This window comes from Peromyscus maniculatus, chromosome 22, assembly GCF_049852395.1.
Source record: "Peromyscus maniculatus bairdii isolate BWxNUB_F1_BW_parent chromosome 22, HU_Pman_BW_mat_3.1, whole genome shotgun sequence".
Taxonomy (NCBI): Eukaryota; Metazoa; Chordata; class Mammalia; order Rodentia; family Cricetidae; genus Peromyscus; species Peromyscus maniculatus.
The window spans coordinates 42,347,701-42,373,458 of NC_134873.1; the positions used below are offsets into that span (position 1 = coordinate 42,347,701).

General features: G+C 44.8%; 1 protein-coding gene across 2 annotated transcripts in view; it reads right to left on the reverse strand.

The window, feature by feature from the left end:
- Srd5a2 (steroid 5 alpha-reductase 2) overlaps positions 1 to 19,398 on the reverse strand; it is a 41,825-nt gene extending 22,427 nt beyond the window's left edge. The window contains exon 1 of one of the 2 annotated variants that reach the window (XM_076559696.1): positions 19,014 to 19,398. In XM_076559696.1, the coding sequence (XP_076415811.1) occupies positions 19,014 to 19,294 (281 nt within the window). In that variant the 5' untranslated portion in view covers positions 19,295 to 19,398. The remainder of the gene's footprint in view (positions 1 to 19,013) is intronic. The other variant, XM_006990684.4, reaches the window with a different exon arrangement.
- Between the last annotated feature and the right edge of the window lie 6,360 nt (positions 19,399 to 25,758).

Consider the following 25,758-nt stretch of genomic DNA (forward strand, 5'->3'; position numbering starts at 1 on the left):
CTTGTGTCGACCAATTCATATTTAACTAAATCTTCTTCAAATATAAGTGCTATTGCTAAGATTATCAAGCCAATCGAAGACTCTCCACTATATGAAATTTTCGACTTCATTGTCAATCAAAATAAATTCAGATTCTGCAAATACGTCTAAAGCTTCTGTGTATTATACTTAGCTGTTCTATGCAGTGACCCTGTGTCCTCTTTCATTCACTGTCCCATTCCCCTGGTTTCTTTTACAGCAAAAGTCCTCTGAAGAGCAGCCCACACTTGTCATCTCTATCATGTTCTCTCCTCTATTTACCTCCTTCCCCATAAAAACATATCTTGGCATGGTCACCCAGCACCACATTTCCAGACCAAGATCAGATTTTCAGCTCTCTTCAGGCTGGACAAATTAGTCACTCCTGCCTCGTGGAGAAAGTTCCAGCAAGCACACCACACTCCCTTGGTTCTTCTACTTCATTGATTTGTCCTGATTTTCCTTTGTGGGTTTCTCCTCAATCCTTTGTCCTCCAAATATTGATGTCCCAGGTCTCAGGACCTTTTTTCTACTTCATCCACCATCTCTATCGATGTAATGACATCTCAAATATTAAAAAGTGTCATTATGGTCTGATTGTGTTTCACCCTTAATCTCTTCCACGAAACAGCACTGGAAGGTGAGGTCTTTGGGGAGGTGTGTAGGTCTCCAGGGCTCTACCCTAGTGAATGGACAGAGTCCTCTACTGAAGGGTTTATGGGAGTGGCTGCTTGTTCTTGCCTTTCTAAGCCCCAACACGTGAAAACACTACAAGAAAGCCCTCACTAGACGCCAACACCTTGGTACTGAATCCCTCAGCCTCCAGAACTGTGAGGGCTAAAATTCACACTCATTACAAAGTGTCCGGTGTGTGGTGCTGTCCCAGAAGAGTAAAGTCAGCTAAGATAGTCATCCACCCAATCAATCACTCAGACTCATTGACTACTCATAGGCAGCTCCCTGCTAGATGTTTTCTGCCATGAATGTCATGGAGAGTTCAGTTTTAACCTACCCAAACAAGACTCGGGATCCCCCACCCTCCTCAAACCTGCACCTCCTCAAGGCTTCCTCACCCCAGGAAATTCCTAGTTTAGTCTTCCAATTCCAGTCGAAAGATCTCTCTCCCTCCCTCTCCCCCTACATCCCTCCACTTCAGGTAAATTTATTAGCAAATTCTGTTATCAGTATCTTAGAACTTTAAGACTAGAATGCAGCTGTATCTCACCCACTCCTCTACCTTGAGTTCACGTCACCACTAAGACGCTCCTGAACAGCTTTGCAAAATCCTCCTCACTTAAAGTCCACACTCCTTCCACTATGGTCTAATCTCCATGTGGCAGAACCAGTTAAGCCCTACGCTGGATCACACTACCTCCCCTAAAACCCAAGTCCCTCTTGCGGCTAAAGAAAAGCACCAATTCTTAGGATTCCCTTGGAGAGTCCAGATTCCCTAGGCTGGGCTCCCTAATGACATCTGCAACCTCATCTCCCATCGTTTCCTTCATCTGCCTCCCTCCAGCTGCTCTGGCTTCTCTGCTTTACCCAGGCAAGGCCAGCCCACACCATCTCAGACCTGATGTCACTCAGGCATCCACGGGGCTTAGTCCCACCATGTTTTCTGTTTGTTGTTGTTGAGTGTACTCAGACGGCAGCCTCCCCGACCATCCTGTACAAAACAGGACCCTCAAGCCCCTCCCACAGTGCCCTTGTGAGCTCACTTTGCATTTCTAATGGCTCTATTTGCAAGGCAGCAATACGATGTCCTAGGTCGCTTATTAATTATTTGTTTACACTAAAATGTACAGTTCCTACGTGGAAGAAGAGGCCGAAAGATTGTAAGAACCAAGGGGAATGAATGATACCAAGGAAACGGTGTCTTCCAGACACAACAGGACTGACAGACATATGAACTTCCATGTGCATGCATAGGGACTTCACAGGTCCAAACCAGTCAGGATCCCAGTGCTGAGATGGGAAAATAGACGTGAGCTCCCACCCCTCACCAAGATGCTATCTCCAACTGATAACTGCTCACCAAGGAAAAATTGGTCTCTCCAAGGGAGTCTCACTGGGTACTCAGTGGGTATATAAACCACACTTAAGGCCAGGCCCCATGACCAACACTAGATGACCAACACAAAACAAACTCCAATGTGTTTGCTGAGATTTTTGTCTCATTCTGTTTTGTTTGGGCATTTTTTTTTAACCTTACTGGCCTTTTGCTTGTATATTATAGTTTCTGTTTTTCTTTCTTTATGGTGTGTGTGTGTGTGTGTGTGTGTGTGTGTGTGTGTGTGTGTGTTATGTGTTCTTTCTCTTTTTTCTTTGTTAGTTTGTTCATTTTGTTTTATTCTTGTTTGTTTCATTTACCTGTTTATTTTCTTTCTGTCTGCCTTTTTTTTTTTTTTTTTGGTTTTTCTGAGACAGGGTTTCTCTGTGTAGTTTTGGTGCCTGTCCTGGATCTCGTTCTGTAGACCAGGCTGGCCTCAGACTCACAGAGATCTGCCTGGCTCTGCCTCCCAAGTGCTGGGATTAAAGGCGTGTGCCACCACCGCCTGGCTGCCTGTTTATTTTCTTAAGAAAGAGAGAAAGAAGGTATAGAGTTTAAAGGTGTGACATTGGGGAGAATCTAGGGAAAGATGAAGGGGAATCAGTGATCAGAATATATTGCATAAAAAATTATTTTCAATTAAAAAATGCAAAATTCCTAAGGAGTGTGATATTATCCATCCTGTTTAACCATTGTGTCTGCAGTGCCTGGCACACAGAAGGTATGGAATGGACATGGAATGGATGAGAGTCTGCTGCCAGGTATAAGTAGAAGACATCCAGTACACAAATCTTGAATTTCTATCCCCCTGAAGATGTACCCTAACTTTCATTTCCAGGATGGTGAGCTACATGTACTTTTCCCCTGTTCTTCTTGCTACACACAACAAGGTTGCTGGACATTGTTCATAAAACAAATGTAAGAGACTTCCAAGTGGTGGCCGAAGAAAGGTACCCAGCAAAGATTTAGAAATCTGAAGAACAAGACAAAGGAAAGTTCCTTGGCTTTTCCTCTTGCCTCCTCTTTCTAGAGTTAGGGTTCATGGAGCTAGCAACCATGAGATAGAACAGAGACACAAAACACAGTGGAAATCCTCCCTCTCCCACTCCCTCTCTCCCTCCCCCTCTCCTGAGACCAGAAAAAAATAGTCTAGCAAAATAGAAACTTATAGGAAATGGGAAAAAAATGTAGACCCATTCCCACCCACCAACAGAATTCAGGAAAGTGATAGTCCCCACTTCCCGACCATAGTGAGGCTGCTCACTCCTACTCCGTGGAGTCGGGAGAGACTGTGTGAGGGAAGAAAGGAAACACCAAGTTTCCAACCAGGCAGATGTCAGAGGAGGACAAGGATGAGTCCAGAACTCCCAGCCCCCACAACTATACCAAGGAGTCTCTGCATTCAGGTAACCTGGACTTCTGCCCACACCTGGCAGCAATGTGGTGCTGCTCCCCCATCCTCAGCTAGAGCCGTGGGAGGAAACACTGGCGCAACAGAAGGCTCCGGGCTGCAGGTACAGCTCAGTGAATGAGCATAAGCTTAGCATGCATAAACCCTGGGCTCAGGCCCCAACACACACAGAGAGAGAGAGAGAGAGAGAGAGAGAGAGAGAGAGAGAGAGAGAGAGAGAGAGAGAGAGAGAGAGAGAGAGAGACCAAAGCAGATTTTAGCAAAATGCAAAGTTTCATAATTCTCATATGTCACAGTTGAAAATCATTCATCATTCCGCCGGGCGTTGGTGGCGCACGCCTTTAATCCCAGCACTCGGGAGGCTGAGGCAGGCGGATCTCTGTGAGTTCGAGGCCAGCCTGGGCTACCAAGTGAGCTCCAGGAAAGGCGCAAAGCTACACAGAGAAACCCTGTCTCGAAAAACCAAAAAAAAAAAAAAAAAAAAAAAAAAAAAAAAAAAAAAAAAAAAGAAAATCATTCATCATTCCAAGTACTAGGAAGATCTCGAATTGAAAGAAAAAATAATTTAAAGGGATGCCAAGGCACTATCATATGTAATTCCTGGGGCTGAGAAGATGGCACAGTGGGTACAAGTGTTGTACCACACAGGCATTAAAACATGAGTCAGATCCCCCAGGGCCCACATAAGAGCAGAACGCTGTAGTTCCAGAGTTTGCAATGCTAGCGCTCCTACAGGGAGAGGGTGTTAGGATCCTGCCCTCACTCCAGCTATATGTGCAGCAGCTCAGGGTCTTGCGTCTTACGTCACCGGGGGGGGGGGGGGGGGGGTTGGCATCTACGGTCATGTAATCTGTGCCTTAAAAAGCGCGACGCGGGCCCCACCCTCTTTCTCTCTGTTCCCTCTCTGCTCTCTGCTCGGCTCCTCTCCCCGCTTCCCTCCCCTGCCAGGTCTAGCTGTCCTCTCTTTCTCCCCCGCCCCCCTCCCCACCCCACCCCACCCCCACCCCCGCCTTTCCCTCCTAATAAAGCTCCAAAAACTAACATTGGGTTCCGTTGTGACCATGACCTTCCCACGTTGGCTGCCACCAACGCCATTTACCTATCAGATGGGAGACAGGAATGGAAGAATTTTAGCCTGCTGTATAAAGAAGAAAAACAACAGAGACCCTGTCTCAAACAAGGTAAGAAGGCAAGGACCCATACCCTAGCTGGTCCTCTGACTTCTACATAAGCGACATTAACATGCACATATCTGCAGCATTCACACACAGGAATGCATACACACACATACTCACAAAACTCAAAAGTAAATTTTTTTTCAAGAAAAATGACTCCATGGTTGTGCTGGATAGTGTTATTTCAACTCGACACAAGCGAACGTCATCTGAGAAGAGGGAACCTCAATTAAGAAAACGCCTCCATAAGATGGGGCTGCAGACAAGCCTGGAGTGCATTTTCTTAATTAGTGATTGATGGCAGAGGGCCCAGCCCATTGTGGGTGGAGCCATCCCTGGGCTAGTGGTCCTGGGTTCTATAAGAAAGCAGGCTGAACAAGCCATGAGGAGCAAGCCAGTAAGCAGCACCCCTCCACGGCCTCTCCCTCAGTTCCTGCCTCCAGGTTCCTGCCGTATTTGAGTTCTTATCCTGACTCCCTTTAACAATGACTGTGATATGGAAATGTAAGCAAACAGAGCCTTTCCTCCCCAAGTTGTTTTGGTCATGGTGTTTCGTCACAGCAGTAATTACCCTGACTAAGACAGTGGTTGTGCACACTAGAAGCTCTTGAAAGAGGATTTAGGTTGAATTCACAGAAACCACACGGAGATTCACAACCATTTGTAGCTCCAGTTCTAAGGGATCAGATTCCCTCTTCTGGCCTCTGCAGGCACAACACGTGCAAGTGGTGTACAGACATCCATACAGGCAAAACACACATGCATATAAAATAAAAAATTTTAAATATGCTAACAAGGATACAGAGAAAGGAGAACTGCAGAGAATTTGTATTCACTGTTGATGAGGGTGCAAAGTGGTGAAGCCACTATGGAAATAAATATGGAAGTTCCTTTAAAAAGACAAACAGCTAAACAGAACTATCCTATGATCCATCTACATCATTCTTGGGACTATAGTCTGAGGAGCACTACATCACAGACTGCAACCCAAAGATACCCACTTACCCAGTGTTTGTTGCAGCAATGTTCACAATAGTCACTGCTGAACCGGCCTCGGCCTCTGTCGATGATGAGTGAATTTTTAAAATGTGGCCCATTATATTCACAACACAGTTTTGTTCAGCCAAAAAGAAGAATGGGATCATGGCACTTGCAGGAAAACAAATGCAATTGGAGACAATAACATTAAACAGAAGAAACCCGACTCAGAATGACAAATTATGACACGTTTTCTCTCATACGTGGATCCCAGATTTTGCATAGATACATGCAATCCATACGCACACACACATACATGTATACATGATGTGAGGGTGGAAAAACTGTTTGTGGGGAAGAAAGAGAGCTGGAAGGAGGTGGGGAGGGGAAGAAAGGGATTGAACATGGTCAAGGGACATAATATAATTGAATGAAAGGTCTTTATGAAGCTTGCCAACATGCACACTGAAAACACCAATAAGAAAACTACAAAAAAGAAATATCCCAGGGTTCAGTTGCCCTGATAAAAGGGCACAGCCTTCAGAGATGGACCCACCTCCATGTAGCTACTTGATACATTGATCTCCATTCCATTGTTTACTTGGACAAAAACAGAATAAGGAAAAGCATATTGAAATTTCTATGGCTTCGCTGAGTGAAAGTTTCAGGCCTGTCTGTTATCAGCATTACTAGTATCTCCCGTTCTATATTCTCTGCTCTGGGGCCCTGTAATCTCATTGCCACCCACAGCAACATGAGGTACAGGACTCATGGAAAGGAAGTCCTCAGTTTTCCATCATCTGTAGCCTTCCACAAGTTTAGAGACACACAAGATAGGTCCCAAAGGTTTTTGCTCATCAAGTGTGAGAATGGATGAAGAAATAAAATTAAGGGGCTGGAGAGATTTCTTAATGGTTAAGAGCACTTGCTGTTCTTCCAGAGGACTCAATATGGGTTCCCCACACCCACATCAGGTGGTTCATGACTGCCTGTAACTCCAGCTCCAGAAGATCTGCTGCCATCTTGTGGATATGGTAAACACACACACACACACACACACACACACACACACACACACACATACACACACACACAAATTTTAAAGAAAGAAAAGGATTACAATGGAACATAATAGATACCCTGAGAAAACTGACGCTCAGTTTAGAAATACAAACAATAGCTGGTCAGTGGTGGTACATGCCTTTAATCCCAGCACTCAGGAGGCAGAGGCAAGTGGATTTCTGAGTTCAAGGCCAGCCTGGTCTACAGAGAAAGTTCCAGGACAGTCATGGCTACATAGAGAAACCCTGCTTCAAAAAAGAAGGAAGGAAGGAAGGAAGGAAGGAGGGAGGGAGGGAGGGAGGGAGGGAGGGAGGGAAGGAAACAAAGAAACAAAGAAAAAGAAAGAAAGAGGAAATACAAACAATGGGCTTAGATATGTCATGAGCATAAGCAGAGACCACACAGACCCACAAATCAGCTAGTACTGAAAACAGTCAAATTAGCAAAGATGAATTATAAACCCCACTGTAGATACTACTGCTTCCAGTAAATTTGGAATAATGGGAACTGGATTTATCCTTCAGCCTGGAAATACACAAGACAAATTATATGAAACAATTAACATTTGAAAATGAAAGATGATGTCTTCAATTCTTTTCCTGCTCCTGTGATAAACATACTCTCTCAAAAGCACCTTAATGGAGGAGGAGTTTGCTGAGTTCTTGGTTCCAGGTCACAATGCATTAGAGCAAGGAAGCCAGAGTGACAGTTAGCAATAAATGTATGCATGCTAGTGCTCAGATTATTTTCTTCACTTATACAGTCCAGAGTCCACTGCCTAAGGAATAGTGCTACCAACCAGGGGCAGGTCTTCCCATCTCAATGAAGGTAATCGAGATAACCCTCCACTGATGTGATCATGGCCCATCTCCCAGGTGATCCTCCATCTTTTTTAGTTGACAACACCAACCATCACATACAGGGATCTCTGAGAAACAAGGAACAAAACATATGAACCTTGTAACTAACCTAGACTGCTGTCTTGAGATATTTCTAGGCTGAAGTCCAAGGAAGGGGGATTCTAAGATAAAGCTACAGGATTCTTGAGTCATGAGACTGAGACATGTGTAACGCTCATTACAGAGTGCTGAAGAGGGTCTTCTTCAATTATTCAGTGATGCTAACTGGTGAATTTGTGTAAGAAAAGAATCACCCAAAGACTAAGAACAGTACCCAGCACTTACATGTGACCAGGCATAGGGTCCATGTTCACCAGCCAGATAGAACACTCATGATCCATGAGACACTGGTAGAATACTCATAAAGACCTTATTTTAGAGAAGATTAATCAATCCTACCAGGGCCAGCACTCTTCCAGAACTACACGCAACACATCAATCAAGACCTGAAAGGATTAAATTGTTTCCAAATAACTTCACTGCATCCTAGAAGGAAGATCAAGAATATGTATAGAAATGTAAAGATTCCTAACCTCAACACGGTAATTTCTTCTTTTGTTGCTGGTCTTTGGAGGCTGGGTCTTGACTATGGATATAGATAGATAGATAGATAGATAGATAGATAGATAGATAGATAGATAGATAGATAGATAGATAGATAGATAGATAGATAGTGAGTCAGTCCTGGCCTGGCTCTTCCTATGTAGCTGACGCTGACTCAAACTCATAATCCTCCTGCTTCAGTATCCCAAGTGGTAGGACGATGGTAACTTACCATCCCATCTGGCTTTAAAGAGCTACAATTTCTGACCATCTAATGCATGCAAAAATGGAGGGGGCGAATATTGGCCATAACTGGAATAATTATCAGCAAAGTGATAAAGAAATGGCGTAGAAGAGCCACTAAGAGGTTCAGTGACTTAAGGCACTTGCCACCAAGCCTGATGACCTGGGTCCCATCCCTGGGACCCATAAGGTGGAGGAAAGAAACCACTCCCATGGGTTGTCCTCTGACTTCCATACACACACACATGCATACATCAAGAAAGACAGAAAACTAAGAAAGGAATGGCACAGATATTAGGAAAGCAGACAAACATTAAAATGACTATTATAACTATATTCCACATATTCTTATAATTAAGCCAAGACATAAAAGATTTTCTAAAAATTCTAACTTCTATGCTTGAAAACTGCAGTTGGGAGGGGAAAGATCTATTTGAAGGGATGCTGCTTACAGGCCTGCTTGCTCTGGCTTGCTCAGCTACATTTCTTTTTCAGTCCAGGCCTGTCCTGCCTAGGGATGGCATTGCCCACAGTGGGCTGGTTCCTCTTGCATCAGGTAACCATTAAGAAAATGTTAGGATCCTGCCCTCACTCTGGCACATGCGCAGCTTGGGGTCTTGCATCTTATGTCATCAAGGGGCACTGGGGGCTACATATGCACCTTAAAAAGTTAGATACAGACCCCCATCCTCTCTCTGTGTTCTCTCTCTGTTCCCTCTCTGCTCTCTGCTCTGCTCTGATCCCTCCCCCGCCCCAGACCTGGCTCCCCTCTTTCTTCCTCCCCTTTCCCTCCTAATAAAGCTCTAAAACTAGCACTGGGTTCTGTTGTGACCGTGACCTTTCCACGCAGTAACCAGCACCATTATCAGCGCCGTTTATCATAACCATCAGAAAAGGCCCCACAGACCACTCTGATGGAGGCAGTTCCTCAGTTAAGGATGCTTCTTCCCAGGTGACTCTCGTTTGTGTCAAATTGACAAATTCTAGCTAGCACGATTATGACTGGTCCTGGTTGTGGAAGTGACCAGTGTGGTTGATATATTGTGCACCCCAATCAACTTATCTGGGGGTCAGAGAATAGAACAGCCACTAGGTTAGGTAGAGAGGTCAGATAGTGTTGGCACACACATCCTTTAATCCCAGGATTTGAGATTTCATGTCTTTGCTTGGGAAAGACACAGGCCTTTAATCCCAGGAAGTAATATGGCAGGACACAGAAAGGTATATAAGGCATGAGGAGACAGGAACTCACTCTCTTGAAGCTGAGGATTTCCTAGAGATAAGACATGGCTGGCTTGCCCTCTGATCTTTCAGCTTTCACTCCAATACCTAGCTCTGGGTTTCTTATTTAATGAGACGTTTTAAGATTTGTGTTAGAGACCAGATTTTTTTTTTTACTAGTAGCCCTGTATCTTTTTTTTTTTTTTTAAATTGTTTTTGTAGTTTTTATTTTATTTTTTTTTTAATGTGTGTTGGTGTTTTTGCCTGCATGTATGTCTATGTGAGGGTATCGGATCCCCTGGAATTAGAGTTACAGACAGTTGCGAGCTGTCATGTGTGTGCTGGGAATTGAACCCTGGTCCTCTGGGAAAGCAGTCAGTGCTCTTAACCACTGAGCCATCTCTCCAGGCCCGTAGCCCTGTATCTATGTAACATTTTTTTTTTCTTTTGGGGAATCTCCTTTGAACATTTTCCTTGAGCTCAGAATTTAGGTTCTCTCTCTCTCTCTCTCTCTCTCTCTCTCTCTCTCTCTCTCTCTCTCCCTCGTTGTACCCCCAAAAGTGAATTGCTTTTCCAATCCCATTAAACATTACCAGATTATTTTTATAGAAAACTTGAATAATTTTCAGTGACATGTGGCCATACACACAGAATTTCAAATGTTTTTTAAAGGACTAATTCAGGTATATTTAATATAAAACTGAATGAATGCTCTTAAAGTATACAATCTGATGTTTTAGATGTGTGCATATCCATGACACTGCATCACATCAAACACAGCCATCACCACTAAGAGATCCTTCATGTCTTCTGTACCTTCAGCAAACCGCAGGGTATCACTTAGGGCACCATAGACTATTTGGACCTTCTAGAAATGGAATAATAAGCCAGGAGGTGGTGGTGCATGCTTTTAATCCTAGCACTCGGGAGGCAGAGCCAGGTGGATCTCTGTGAGTCCAAGGCCAGCCTGGGCTACAGAGCAAGATCCAGGACAGGCACCAAATTACACAGAGAAACCCTGTCTCAAAAAACAAAAAAACAAAAAGAAAAAAAGAAATGGACTAATAAAGCATGAATTCTTTTTGCCTTGATTCCTTTTTCCCAGAATTATGTTATCCTTTTTCCATACTATAACATGTGCCAACATTCCATTCATTTTATTTCTTAGTAATGGTTCATTATATATTTATACTACAGTTTACTACTTTCACCTATTGATCAACATTCATATTATTTCCAGTTTAGAGCTACCATCAAAAGAGCTACTGCAAACATTCCCACCCAAGTCATTCTATAAACATGTGCTTTTACTGGGGCAGAGAATAACTAGAAATGAAATGTCATGAACCCAAGAGTGTGTAAACACTTCTTAAAACTTTTTCAGTGTTTAACTTTTTCAAACACTGTCAAAATATTTTCCGAAGGACTTACCATTTTACATTTCAATCAGCAATGTATGAAAGCTTCATATGGCTACATATGCTTTTAGCCCACTTAGTAGAGTCCTAATGATATCATAGTTTAATTCTCGTTTTTTCTAGCTAGCTCATGATGAGAATCTTTTCATGTTCTTATTGGGCCATTTTCAAAATTGTTCCATTATATTTGATCCAGGTTGCCCAGGCTGACTCTTTATTACAAAACGGGGTACTTTGAACAAAGCAGGGTACTGTTTTCTCCTATGAACCATCTGAAGATCCCTTTTGGTAGAAAGCCTCTGCCTCTCTGCTTTTCTCTTCTTTTAACAACATGGATGACTGAGCTTCTGTGCTTTAGGCCTCCCCTGTTCTGTGCCCCGCCTCTCAAGGAGGGTCCTTTACCTGCCTAAAGTTACAGATGTAATGGACAAATCTAAATAGCAGTCTATTCAGTTGTCTTCTTTTTTAAAAAAAATGGTAATAGGACCAGTCGGTAGATACAGATGATGTTTCGAGTTAAAAAGTAGGGAGATAGTCCGAAACAGAGTGTATAGAGTGCAGGATGGTTCTCAGCCAGGGGTCACCAGATGGGGCCCCCTTTCATGACAGAGTATTACATTTCCACCCACAAACCCAGAGATGGACCATCGTTTTGGGGAGCAGCTCAAGCACTTCCCACGGCCACTCCGCTCGCCCACCACAGTGCTACATGTACTTACTGAGGAATAGCACAAGCCAGAACAAGATGAGATGACCCATGTAAATCATTAACATAATGCCCGGAACAGCCAGAGCCCAATAAATATTGGCTTCCCCTCCCCCTTCACCCTGCTTCCATAATCAAATGGAAGGCAAATTGAACTGTTGGCCCCAATTCAGAGGTTTTTAAATTTTAGAGCTCCTGTGTTGGGCTGAGGTTCATTAGAGGCTTCTAGGTTGAGGACAGAAACTTCTGAAACAACTTGAGTCAGGCCTGAGGTCCCCCTCATTGATCTACAGAATCAACAGCAGGGTGGGAACTATCCCAGGTTCCAGAAGCAAGTGGTCACATCTTGGCAAAACTCCTAAGATGGAAAACTGGTGTATTCCGTGTAATAAAAAGAAGGAGGAGGAGGAGGAGGAGGAGGAGGAAGAGGAGGAGGAGGAGGAGGAGAGAAAGGAAGGAGAGAAAGAAAGAAAGAGAGAGAGAGAGAGAGAGAGAGGAAGGAAGGAAGGAAGGAAGGAAGGAAGGAAGGAAGGAAGGAAGAGAGAGAGGAAGGAAGGAAGAAATAGAAAGAGAGAGAAAGAAAAAGAAAGAAAGAAAAAGAAAGAAAGAAAGAAAAGAAAGAAAGAAAGAAAGAAAGAAAGAAAGAAAGAAAGAAAGAAAGAAAGAAAGAAAGAAAGAAAGAGAAGGAAGGAAGGAAGGAAGGAAGGAAGGAAGGAAGGAAGGAAGGAAGGAAGGAAGGAAGGAAGGAAGGAAGATGAAAGAGAGAGAGAGAGAGAGAGAGAGAGAGAGAGAGAGAGAGAGAGAGAAGAAAAAATGCACGTTTCCCTCTCCAACTGTCCTTAGCCCATTCCTCTTCTTGGGAGGAAAGGTGAATCACCCAATTGACCAACATGAGAACAGGATCTCTCAGGGTGTGCACAGTTCAGTCTCTCTGTCTTCTCAGAGCAAACATGACTGGGGCCAAACCCCTAGTTGCCCAGCCATGGTTGCTGCTGGTAGTTTGAAGCTACGGTGTTAGAAGACCCACGTGATTCCGATTTTCTCATTTTCTCCCTAAACCAGCTTTGCCAGTAGGAAGTGCGCTGATCTGTCTCTATCAATCCTTGGTTCTGTCCGGGAGGCAATATTGGAGCTGTCCTGGGACCCCTTCAAAACCCACCCACAATCTGCCCCATCCCATGTACACTCAAACACAGACAGGTCCCGGGGCTCTCAATGTGTGTCAGTAACATAACTGTGTCCCCCTCGGACCCCTCCCCCTCTGTTCACATTTTCCGCCTCTCTCATACTGACATGCTACCGCCCACGTTTCCACCCAGAAAGGGTGCCAAGCATGCACTCACTGGTGGCTCTTACATGCTTTTCCCCTGGAGGCAAGCACCCAGCAGAGTAGTTCCTTTTGTCTCCCATAAGACTCGGCGTGCCTAGGGACATTCAAGACTCTGGCAAAGATCAGGCGTTCAAACCCCACGCTCCCCTCCTTCGTCACGTGACTTGGTGCCCATCACCTCGCCACACACCTGGAACCCTGTTTCTGCTTGTTCTGCCTCAGTGACCTAAGTTAGCTTTAGCATGAGCAAGGAGCTGGCCCTTCCTGCCCTGTGTAAAAGTGAACTGGTCGAGAACCCCACGGAGTGTTTACATCTTGGTAAACAGCTATCTATTGCTTCGAATGTGCTTATGACGTCATCCCTTTTAAAAGGAAAATGAGTGCTCTCTCCTGCAGGCATTCACATAAAGGGCCAGGAGCCTGGGAATCCTCAGGACACGATGTTTACTACCAAGTCTCTAAATAAATATAGCACGCGCTTTTTAAAACACACCGGATGATTTGCTATAGAATTTAACCAGACTTTACTATAGAATTACCAGGGCACTGAATGTAAACCTAGGTCACTCGTTTTCTTAAGGGTTGCTAAACTGTTATCCCAAGGCCAATCTGGACCCCTACCTGTTTTTGTAGACCGAGTTTTATTGGGACACAAGCACACACACTCATTTGCTTACATAGTATCTACCACGGCTGCTTTTGGCTACATCTCAACCAGGGGGCCATCGATTGCAACAAAGAGACCAAGTGACTGCAAAACCTAAAATAGTCATGATCTGACTTTCAAGTTAGCTGTGGCCAAGAATGGTGGCACACACCAGTAATCGTAGCACTCAAGAAGCTGAGGCAGGAGAATAGTGAGTTCAGGCATGGGTTACCTTAACGTTCTGTCTTAAAAAAAAAAAAAAAAAAAAAAAAAGTCTGCTGACTCTCATTCTAAAAATTCTTTCAATGGATGTTAACAGGTGAACATTACATATTATGAATGTCCTCAACACATAACCACAAGTATGTTGCTTATCTCATGATAATCTGGAAGAACAGAGATCTGCCCATTGTCACCAATGTAGACATTAACCATCACTGGTTAATTCTCAGCCAGTGAATTGTCTCAGTGAGCCTTAGTGATCCCATTCCTGAATATCTGAGACATCTGCACCTCCAGAATGACGACTGGCCCGCCAACAGGGGCCATCAGGACTTAGGTCAGAACCTCATTTTGCCGTTCACCGGCTCAACTTCTGGTTGCGTGGCTTCTGCAAAATGGAGAAGCTGGAAAGGAGAGGAAGGGAGTTGTGAAAGTTGGACAGAGTCTTCTTAGGCTCAATTTTAACCCCTGTGCAAAGGGCCTTTGGGAAACTGAGGCATGGCATCAGAATAAGGTCACTGAGTACGGTGGCTTCTTGCAGGAAATGATGCCTAGCCTGAATCCCAAATGATAAAGAAGAATTTGTGCTGCTGGAGTGTCAGTGGAGATAACAAGATGTTTATTAAAGCCATCCTCTTACTTAGCTGATTGGGAAATAGTTTAGCATCTCTTAGAATTCCAAAGACTCCAATAGGTGAATCTCACAGCCTGATACCTTCTAACCTGTTTTCGTTTTGGGTTGGGTTGGGTTTTTTGGTTTTTGTTATTTTGTTTTGTTTTTTGGGGACAGGAGTCTGCATCTGCAGCCCTGGCTGGCCTGAAACTCACCATGAAGACCAGACCATGATGGTCTCAAACACACATAGATCTTCCTGCCTCTGTCTCCCAAATGCTAAGTTTAAAGGCATGCACTACCATATCCAGCTCCTTCTAACCTTTTGAGGGGGGGGATGGTTTTTTTAAGTCACTTTATTATTACTGAGGTCACTTGCAAATCTTAAAGAATATACCATCTATGACAGGTACTTAAGTATACTGATGGTTACAATGTAGGAGGCCAAGTGTTTTCTTGGGACAGAGAATATCAAAAAAGAATTTGGGCAAACAGCCATTCCAGGGCTGGAGTGGAGGTCAGCAGGAGGTGAGATAACTCTGCCCACAATCAACTTGGTAGTAGGGTTAGGCAGCATGCTTACACAGCAGTCATTTCCATCTGGCTAAACATTCACCACAATAGACTCTGAAAAAAAAAAAGACAGTGGTATGAGTCGACCTGGCCATGCGACATCAGCGATAATAATTCCTAAGGGATTGCCAGCATTCCCACAATGCCGTCTGTTGTTGACGGTCGAGTTCATTCCTACTGTCAAAAATTTTTAGTTGAGTGCTAGCTGTATACTAACACTGTGCTCCAAGAGCACAGGGTGTAAAGGAATGATACAAGAAAAAAGAATGGCTTGACCTTATGGAACATATTCTCTAGTGTGTTATCCTTGTGCAAAGGGAAGTAGACTGAGCTTTAACGCCCACCCCATAGAATGAATAGCTTCTGCAAGGAACAGTCTGCAATGGACACTTGGCAAAAGAATTTGAGCCAAACCTGTGCCTTTCATCTTCCTAATAACTAGTCGTCCCCCCCCCATCTTATCCTCTGTTATAGCAAGACAACCTGATGCTGCTTACTTAATTATTCTTGTACCAGGAACCTAAAGGGTGTTCACAGTGTTATAACCACTTCTGAAATTCTTATTCTTTTTCTCTTTTCTTTTTTCAGCACTGGGATTTGAATTCAGAACTTCACAAATTCTAAGCAAGTGCCCCATGACTAAGCTAGCTTCTGAAATGGATTTAGATACCAAAAAAATGCACACTACCTTTTCATCTAACCTATCTATTAAAAAAAAAGTCATATTAATTGTACAACTATCAATGAGTAGATAGGTAAACCATAGCTTTTACATGAGGTTAAATCCAAAGCAGCCACTGAAAAGATATGTTCAAAGAGTGTGCAATAATGTTAATAAAATGTTAGCAGACCCCGAATATGGGTCAGTAGGTAAAAATGCTTGCACCACAAGCCTGACACCCTGAGTCTGGATCTTGAGAACCCACATAAAAGGCTAATGTAGTAGTATCTGTAAACCAGAACCCCTTCCTTAAGATGGAGGCAGAGACAGAATTGCTCACAAGTTCTTGGCCCAAGTAGCCTGGAGTATGCATTGCAAGAAACACACACACACACACACACACACACACACGCATTAATTTTTGAAAGCCTCAAAATGTTAATCAGGTAGAACAAAAAAATCATATATTCGATATAAGAAGCATGTGTGAAAATCTGTTAACACCTATAAAGAATGGCAGACATCATGTTTTATACATGAATAGCATACATATCGAAAGTATATTTCTATTCTTTTAAATTCCAGTTTTTGCTTTAGTGAACATGAATTATCTTGTGTGACTAAAACAATAATAATGTTAAGTCTACGGCTTTTAAAAAAGCAAGAACAAGTTATGAGCAGCCAATCACTGTGGCCAGAGCCCGATATGGGAATCCAAACTGCCCAGGTATCAACTTAGAGTTGTCAAACTGCTGTGTAATGGGGCGGGGGGGGGGGGGGTGAACAGATGACCTGAACACAGTCCACTGTTCATTTCAACTGCCCATCTGCAAAATGGAGGTGATCATCGTCCCTGCCTAGCCAGCTGGTATAAGGATTAGTATCTACATCATGTGGAGTGTTTGGCGCAGAGTCTAACATCTAGAAAGCACCCACAAACAAAAGCACAGGAAGTGTCCAGGGGTCTCAAAGGAAGAGCTGAAACATGGGTGGAAAGGTCCACAGATATATCCTGGTGACTTAGAGACAAGTAACTCAGAGCTGTGTTTTCAGGGGGACACATTTCTCTCAGACAGATTCAATCTTCAAACTTTGTACTAACACATTTAAAGTTTCTCTGAAGATGATAGACAACACCTACATATTTGTTTTATGGGCAATTACTTCCTCATTTGTTTTAAAGGGCACTGGTCATATTTTGTTGCACAAAATGCCTTTGGGGTTTTAAAAAAAAAATCTAAAAACTATGTTTATAGGATTGCCAGAAAACATGCATCATTTTTCTATATGAAATGGCCTCGTAAAAATACTGTTTATAGCCGGGCTATGGTGGCACGTGCCTTTAATCTCAGTACTCGAGAGGCAGAGACAGGGGGAATCTTCTTTGTGAGTTCCAGGCCAGTCAGGGCTAGGGCTACGTATAAAACTCTGACTCAAAAAAAAAAAATGTGGGGAGGGGGGATTGATGTTAACAGTAGTAAACTTGAAGATATAAATGTCCATACAATTGTATTTTCTTGCCAGATATCTATTCCCAAACAAGTAAAAGCAAACGCTTGTCTTTTATCTCCCGCACCCAACATCCTTCTTTCTGTACATCTATATAAAATTAAGTGATATTTACCCTGGGATCTTGTCCACAACGGGCTCTTGGTTTACTGGACAAATATTCATGTACTACTACTTGCCAATGCTTATCTTTTTTAAATGATTAACATTTAAATGATTAACCGTTAACACTGCATGATTACTAAATCTTGACCAATAAAGAAGACTCCCAGCCGGGCGGTGGTGGCGCACGCCTTTAATCCCAGCACTCGGGAGGCAGAGGCAGGCGGATCTCTGTGAGTTCAAGGCCAGCCTGGTCTCCAAAGCGAGTTCCAGGAAAGGCGCAAAGCTACACAGAGAAACCCTGTCTCGAAAAAACCAAAAAAAAAAAAAAAAAAAAGAAGACTCCCTGGGAGTTAAGAAAGGATAGGTTGAAATTTGTATGTCTGGCCCCTCCTTTCCTGGAAATGAGGTGTTCCTAGAGAGGAAATCCTGTCTTAGGCTCCCAGAGACTTGTTTTTTTTTTTTTTTTTTTAATCTAACTTCTTATCTAAATTGATTTGATCTCCTGACCTGAAGAATTCTCGGCTCGGAGCCGTACAGGCAGCCTTTGGCAGCCTTTCCCTTCCCATGGTCCCTGCTATTTACCAGCGTTTTAAAAAAAAAAAAAAACCGGAGTATCTACCGGTTTTTAAAGGTGGGGGCGGGGGCGGGGGCGGGGCGAAGGAAAGGAGGGGGGGGTGGAAGTAGGGGGCGGGGAGGCTTGAACTGAGGTATTCATGGGGACTCTGCCAGCCACCTGCTGTGTCGCCCTCCTTCTGTTACATAACCTTTCTCAGCCTCGGTTTCTTGGACTGTACAGTGGGTATATCAAGGACGTCTCACAAGTTTACAGTGAAGCCCAACAAGACAGCAGATGTAAATGGGCACAGCAGGCGCTTCAGCAGCCCGCCCCCTTCCCCTGGTAGTCTCTGTTGGAGGCCACACAGTCCCCGGACTCCCAGTCGCTCTTGATCGCCTTCCTGTCTCTCTCCCAAGAGAAGCAAAATTCTCTTGTCTCTCACAAGAAAGGCAAAATTCTGAACTCCGAATTTTTCATTTAGAACATTTGCGCTCTCCATCAGCCAAATTTGACTCGCTCACCTTTTAAGTCCTGGAGGACCTGGGAAGGCAGTGAGCGCAGTTTCTCTGGGGTGAGGTCTAAGCAGAAACCCCATGGTATCCTGTTGTCATCGATGAAGTCCAGGTTGGACTCTGCCTTCCTCTTCAATCACTCAAAGACTAAACTGATAGAAGAACTTCGGAGAGTTCCAGAAATATCGCCTCCCAAAATCCCTGAACCAATCTAACCTGGCCCTATAACAAAAAGATGAAGTCTAGAGACTGAGCAGGCATTTGGCAAGGGTGGAGAGGGAAGCGCCCTGGCCACTAACTCCTGCCCAACCTGAGTTCCCCAGCTTCCCCAACCCACTCTCGCCTCTGCCACCTCCTCTCCAGCGCTGCTGCCGCGGGAAGGTTTGGAGCAGCCGAGGTGCGCCCCAACTCTGGGGAGTCCAGCCTGAAGCCGGGGCTCGCCCAGCACTCCAAACCCGCCTCACTCCGAGCTCCTCCCCACTGAGCACGCTGCCCGTCGACGTTCGTTCGTTCCTGCGCTGGAGCCCAGCAGGGCAGTGCGCTCTGCAGAGAAAACGCTAACCTGTGGAAGTAATGTAAGGAGAAGAGACCCAGCAGCAGGTTCCCGGGCTGTCCGAAGAGGGAGCGGGGCTGCCAAGCGAGCATCCCTACTGACACGACGAAGGAGGGAAGTTCCTGCAGGAACCAGGCGACGCGTGCTGGCAGGAGGGGAACTCTCGACGACAGGTTCTGGCTGTGTTTCCCGTACCTGCTGGGTGTCCCTGTGTACAGGATCAGGGTCCCCATGGTAGCCAAAGCGGCGCTACCTGCTAGCACCAGGCCCTGGTGGCACACGACCGTCATCTCGCCGGTGTTCACAGCTGGTGGCTGCTGCCCGCGTGGCGGAGAGCGCGGCCCCTTTATGGAGGGAGCATCAGACGCCACCCCGCGTCCACCCTTCGGACCTGGGTTCCCTCCCCGCTCTACCCCCCTCCGGTGTGCCTCCCACCTTGGCGCAGCCCGCCCTGGCTCTGCTGAGAAGCAATCAATGCCTATTTCGCCCGGCTGGCTCTTTGGTTTGCAGCTGGGGTACCAAAGCTCTTGTAGAGTCAAAAAGTATTGGGGGGGGGACTTCCTCCGCCCGTGCCCGATGCAGTCTGTCTGCATCGATTTCAGCTCCGCTCCTCCCTAGGTAGCCCTAGGATGACTTGCTCCTCACCGATCAACTTCTGCAACTTCTGGGATCAAGCAACAGCGCAGACCAAAGCGCTGATGCTTTCCATCCCTGACGCACACCGTACACCGTCAGCGCTGTAGCCAGGCAGTGCGCACCACAGATCGCTCCCGCCCAGGACTTCCCACCTGCTCCGGTTGCCCATGTTTCTTCCCTCCCCTCAGTTTCTACCCAACCCCGGGTCCTTCCTCGGACCCCAGACTTGGCATTCTGGTGCTTCGAACCCCTGCCATTCCCTCTGTGCTGGGACCTCCTCTCCTTTGTCGCTCGGCATCAGTGCTAGCTCTGCCTCACCACGACCCTCTCTCCACCCCTCAGGCAGGTGCCAGCCTCGAGGGTTAGCGCCCTAATTCTTCCGTGGCTTCCCTTCGCAGCTCCTCGGGGCGGGGGGGGGGGGTCCTCAGGGCCGCCCGCCTTAGCGAGGAGTAAGTCCCTCAGATGCTCTGGTTTGCCCTACAGCCGCGGTCCTGAGAATGCGCACACACTCTACCCCGCCCTCGGGTTCCTCCGAAACTGGCTCACACTCTGCCTAAAGTTTCGGGCTTCTCTCGAGGGACAGCCTTTCCCAGTTCTGAGCTGGGCTCCACGGGGTGATAAGGATGCTCTCTGGACTGTCCAGCCTTCGCCCTCGAGACCGGGTTCTTTTCAGCTTAAGTTTTCCTGTAGCAGTATTTGCTCCGCCCAGCCGTTGACCCCTTTAAGGAGCAGGGAGTAGGGGCATCTGACCCCAGGAGGACCCTGGGGCCAGACTGGACTGGAGAAACTTAACCATTCACTCCATTTTCCTTTTCTCACCCTTCCCTCAACCTCCACACATCCCGCCCCACTTCCGTTCTCTACCTTTTCCTTGATTCTGCACCCAGCTTTTCTTGGCTGCTTTTTCTTCCTCTCTTCCCTCCTTCCTCCCCCCTCCCCTGCCCTCTGTTTTGGCCCGACCTTCTCTTCCCACCTGCTGTATCCTTCCGTCTTCCCTTTTCTGGTCTCAGCCTTCTTTGATTACTTTGCACCTGTTCCCCCTCTGGTCCCTGCTTGGAGCACCATTCACCTGGCTTTCTCCTTTTCTCTCCTCACTTATTTGGGCCTTCCTCTCCACCTAATTTCAGCTTAATTCCAACTGTAGAATCACTCTCATTTTCCCCCTCCACCCCAGCCAGTCCTGGGACTAGCCAAAAGAATGCACATCCCCAGTCTGCTCCAGGTTAGGGATGTTCCATGTGACAGATGGGGATGATTTAGTGATAGAGGACATCCTCTTCTTGCTGACCAAAAAGTAGTAATATCACCCAGCTGCATTAAAAATAAAATAGTAACCATGTTTGTTTGAAAATGATCAGCACACAGAAAATGCTCAGACTGACCGGAGTACTATGGTAGTTTGAATAGAAATGGTCCCCACAGGCCCAAAGGGAGTGGCACTATTAGGAGGTGTGGCCTTACTGGAGGAAGTGTGTCACTGGGGACTGGCTTTGAGGTCTCAGATGCTCTCAAGCCAGGCTCCATGGCTCACTCTCTCTTCCTGCTGCCTGTGGATCTAGATAGAGAACTCCCAGCTATCTCTCCAGCACCATATCTGCCTCCAAGCCACCATGACGACAAGAGACTAAACCTCTGAACTGTAAGCCAATCCCAACTAAATGTTTTCCTTTAAAAGAGTTGCCGTGATCATGGTGTCTCTTCACAGTAATAGAACCCTAACTAAGATAAGCACTTTCCATGGAATAAACAGGTGTCCATATCTCAGCAGCTTCCTTCAATTTGAACACTGGCTTTCTGTACGTTCAGTACTAACTTCTCAGTTCCTACCTGCCCCTTAAAGATGCTCAACTCTAGATTGCCAGCAGAAAACCCAACCGTCAAAACTGCACTTTCTCCATGCTAGAAAACTCCACGTAGATGCCTTTCAAAGACTTCAAATTCAACCCATTTATCTTCTCCCCTCCATTCTACCCAAAATTTCCCTCTGGGTTTTGGCTATTACCTCTTCTCTGCCTTCAGCAGTCATAGCCTCCTTGGGAGGTTGGCTTATTGAGCTGGGGAGCTATGGATGTCATGGCATCATAATCAGAACATTGCTGCTGCATTCCAAACCAGCTCAGTAGAATAACTTTGAAAGAATGAAATGTCTCCACCTCAGTTTCATCCTCCCCCTTTGTGCAGCTTTTCCAAATTTGAGCGTTAACTGTCCTTTTTTTTTCCCACTCCTACAGCAATGCTTTGCCATTGAACAACCCACACTTAATGCCAATTAATTGCATAACAAAACCATTAACCTATGTGTCTGTGGGTTGGTCAAGAGTGGTTGATCCAGGCTGAACTTAGCTGATGTTGACTGTGTTGATGCATTCCTTTGTGGAACACCTCAGAGCATAGCTTTAGGCAGGACCTTAATCAGGAAAGAGCCTTAGTCCAGGCTCTCATCCTGGGATGAGTACATTAGACCCACCATTCTATATATATGATGTCACTAAATTATAATAACTTAAAAACACACACACAAGAAACACCTCAGCAATTTTATAAACTTTACAGTGCAATATGTGTTCCTTTTCTGAGGCAAACCAAAGGTATATTTCTCAAGGTTCTGCTGCTATCAGCAGCGTTGATGGAGGATCTTTTATACATTTGTAATAGATAGAAATAAACTAGATTGCAGTTTTTTTTTAAAAAAAAAAAAAAGAACACCTCAGACCTGTTGAGGCACGGGCCAAGAAGACCTAGCACACTCTTGCTTCCTAGTCATTCTATTGGCCAAATCAAATCACATGGCTGATTAATTCCCATTGCAGGAGCAGAAGACTTATTGCAAAGTTACCCAGCAAAGGGCAAAGAGATTCAAGAAGAGAATTGAATCCAAAAAAGGTGACTGTGTGCATTAGACACACAAAAGAGGGGATCCAATTGCAAATGTCAAGTTTGATTGATTCTCATAAAGGGAATATGTTCTCAGAAACTATACCTAGGTCAAGAGACAAATCCTCATTCCAGGGGCTCCCCTCCTGCCTCCTTACACCCTCTCACAGAATAAGCCATTAACCTATTCACTTCAAACACCACAAATTAGCTTTTTTTTGCTTCTGAACTTCATTTAAACGGGATCAGATAGTATTTGCTTTCGTGTGTGTTTTAATGGCACTTGGAATTTATTTTACTCAGTGATTGTCAGACACAGAGACACGGCAATGATGGTCATGAGGGGAAAAGTTGACATTCTTAGGTCCTTAGAAACAAGAGACATAGCATGCCACACAAGACTCCCCGAGAAACAGCAGGGCCCATTAGGAAGCATCAATACTAGACAGATGAGGCAGAATAAAGAAAGACTATTATGTCCAGTAGATCAGGGGTACAGAGGCTGATCCTGGCTGGCTGTCTCCTGGCCCTGGACTAATTAAAACTGGCATGTAACAGCCAGAACTTGAAAGCCCAACAAAGGATGTTTTGGCTTGCTTATGAAAGGTATGCTATGGTCATTTAAATTTTGGAGAATTATTTTTCCTTGGGAAGGTTAATTCCTGCCTTGTCAGCAAGGTGTGGTTAGTGTGTGTGTGTGTGTGTGTGTGTGTGTGTGTGTGTGTGTGTGACCCACATCTTTGCAAATAGTTCTGAATTATTTATTCTCAATGTGTAGCATTCCATTAAGTGGGTGTATTTATTACAACTGACCAAAAACAATATAAGAAAGGAAATGCTACTTGACCCTCACAGTCTGAGGTGTAGTCCATTACGGCAGGGTATGAAGTGGCTGGTCACAGCACATGGCAGTCAAGAAGCACAAATGAACAATGGTACTTAGTTTTCTTTCTGTTTTCTTCCCTTTCTGTTCAGTCCAGGACCCAAGCCCATAGGATGTTGCTGGCTACATTCAGGATGGGTCTTCCTTCCTCAACTAAACCCTTCTGAAACACCCTCTTAGGTTTGCCCAGGGGTGTGTCATCCAGATGATTCCATGTGTAGTCACACTAACAATGAGAACCAATCACAAGTTAACCCTTGCTCAACTTGACACAAACATCCCTAAATCATAACATTCCATACCTCATCCTCAAAGGCTCATGGCATTATCAGAACACAAATTTTATGTTTTTAAAACAACTGAAAATTACATTTTTCCCATTAAAAATGGAACACCATGCTCAATAAAAGTTAAAATTTAGAAAAGCATGATAATGAACACCTTTGGTCACAATACTTGGGAGGCAGAGGCAAGCAGATCTCTGTGAGTTCGAAGCCAGCCTGGTCTACACAGTGAGTGCCAGGCTAGCCAGTGCTCAGCCCTAAATTGGAGTAACCCTCACAAGACTAAGGGAGTATCCTAGAAGACAGGGAGGAAGAATGTAAGAGCTGGAAGACGAGGAGGAGTACTGTGGAGTGCTGTGTCCTGGATATGACATGGCCTTTGCTCTCATGAGCTCACTGTAGTGATGGTTGCTTGTACAAGAGCAAGCCAACAAGACCCGTCAATATTCCAGCAAGCAGCACTAACTGGACTCAGGAGCTTATAAAAATATTTCTTAGGAAAGAACACACAGGTGTGAGAGGGATCTGTTGGATTCATGGAAGAAGAGAGGAGAGTACTTAGGATCAAGCTACATTGTATATATTATGAAGTTGTCAAAGAATAAATCAATGATATTTTTAAAGGAAAGCAAAATTAACTTAAAGATAGATTTTTACTAAATAAATAAATAAATAAATAAATAAATACATAAAAAGATGGAAGACAAGCAGTCATCAATGACTTTCTAGATCAGTGGTTTTCAACCTGTGGGTCACAAACTCCTTTGCAAGCCTCTATTTCCAAAAAATATTTACATTATGATTCATAACAGTAGCAAATTTATAGTTATGAAGTAGCACAAAAATAATTTTATGGTTGGGGGTCACCACAACATGAGGAACTGTATTAAAGTGTGGTAGCGTTAGGAAGGCTGAGAACCACTACACTAGACGAAATCCAACAATCATATGTACATAAAATTAATATTACCAGAGGTAAAACATTAAAAGTAAGCAAATGAATAATAACTGAACTAATCCCTGGGTTGGCGAAAGGCCCCATCTTTATGAATTCAAGCCTCTTAAAGAACAGAAAGCAGAAAAAAAATCATCTCACACTGAGGTATAATACACATAATTTATGGGAGGCTGGGAACAGACTGCAAAACTTTCAATTTATGTTATTTATTATGTATGAAGTATTCAGCCTGCATGCCAGAAGAGGGCACCAGATCTCATTATACAGAGTTGTTAGACATCATGTGGTTGCTGGGAATTGGACTCATGACCTCTAGAAGAACAGCCAATGCTCTTAACCTCTGAGCCATCTCTCTATCCCTCAGACAGCAAATCTTTTTTTTTTTTTCAGAGTTGTTACGTGCCTTTAATTGAAGCACCCAGGAGTCAGAGGCAGGCGATCTCTGGAGTTCAAGTCTAGCCTGATAAACAGAGAGAGTTCCATGACTGCAGGGCTACAAAAAGAAAGTGTATCTTTTTTTTCTTTAATTTTTTATTCATTTTTATGTACCAATCACAGTTCACCTTCCCACCTCACCTCCCCCCCCCGCAACGCCTCCCACCCCCAGCCACTCCCCATTCCCCATCCCCTCCTCCAAAAGGGTAAGGCCTCCCATGGGGAGTCAACAATGCCTGGTACAATCAGTTGAGACAGGACCAAGTCCCTTCCCACTGAATCAAGGCTGAGCAAGGCATCCCACCATAGGTAATGGGATCCAGAAAGCCAGTTCATGCACCGGGGATAGATCCTGATCCCACTGCTAGAGGCCCCAGAAACAGACCAAGCTATCCAACCGTCTCCTACATGCAGATGGCCTAGTCTGATCCCATGCAGCCTCCACAGCCAGACGGCGAATCTTAAAAGCTGTAACAGCAACACATCTTCTACGGAGAGTAATCGCCTCATTCACAGCTAACTTCTCATCGAAAAACATGCAGCATAAAAAAGAACAGAATAGAGTTCGAGGCCAGCCTGGTCTACAGAGCAAGATCCAGGACAGGCACCAAAATTACACAGAGAAACCTGTCTCGAAAAACCGAGAGAGAGAGAGGGAGAGAGGGAGAGAGGGAGAGAGGGAGA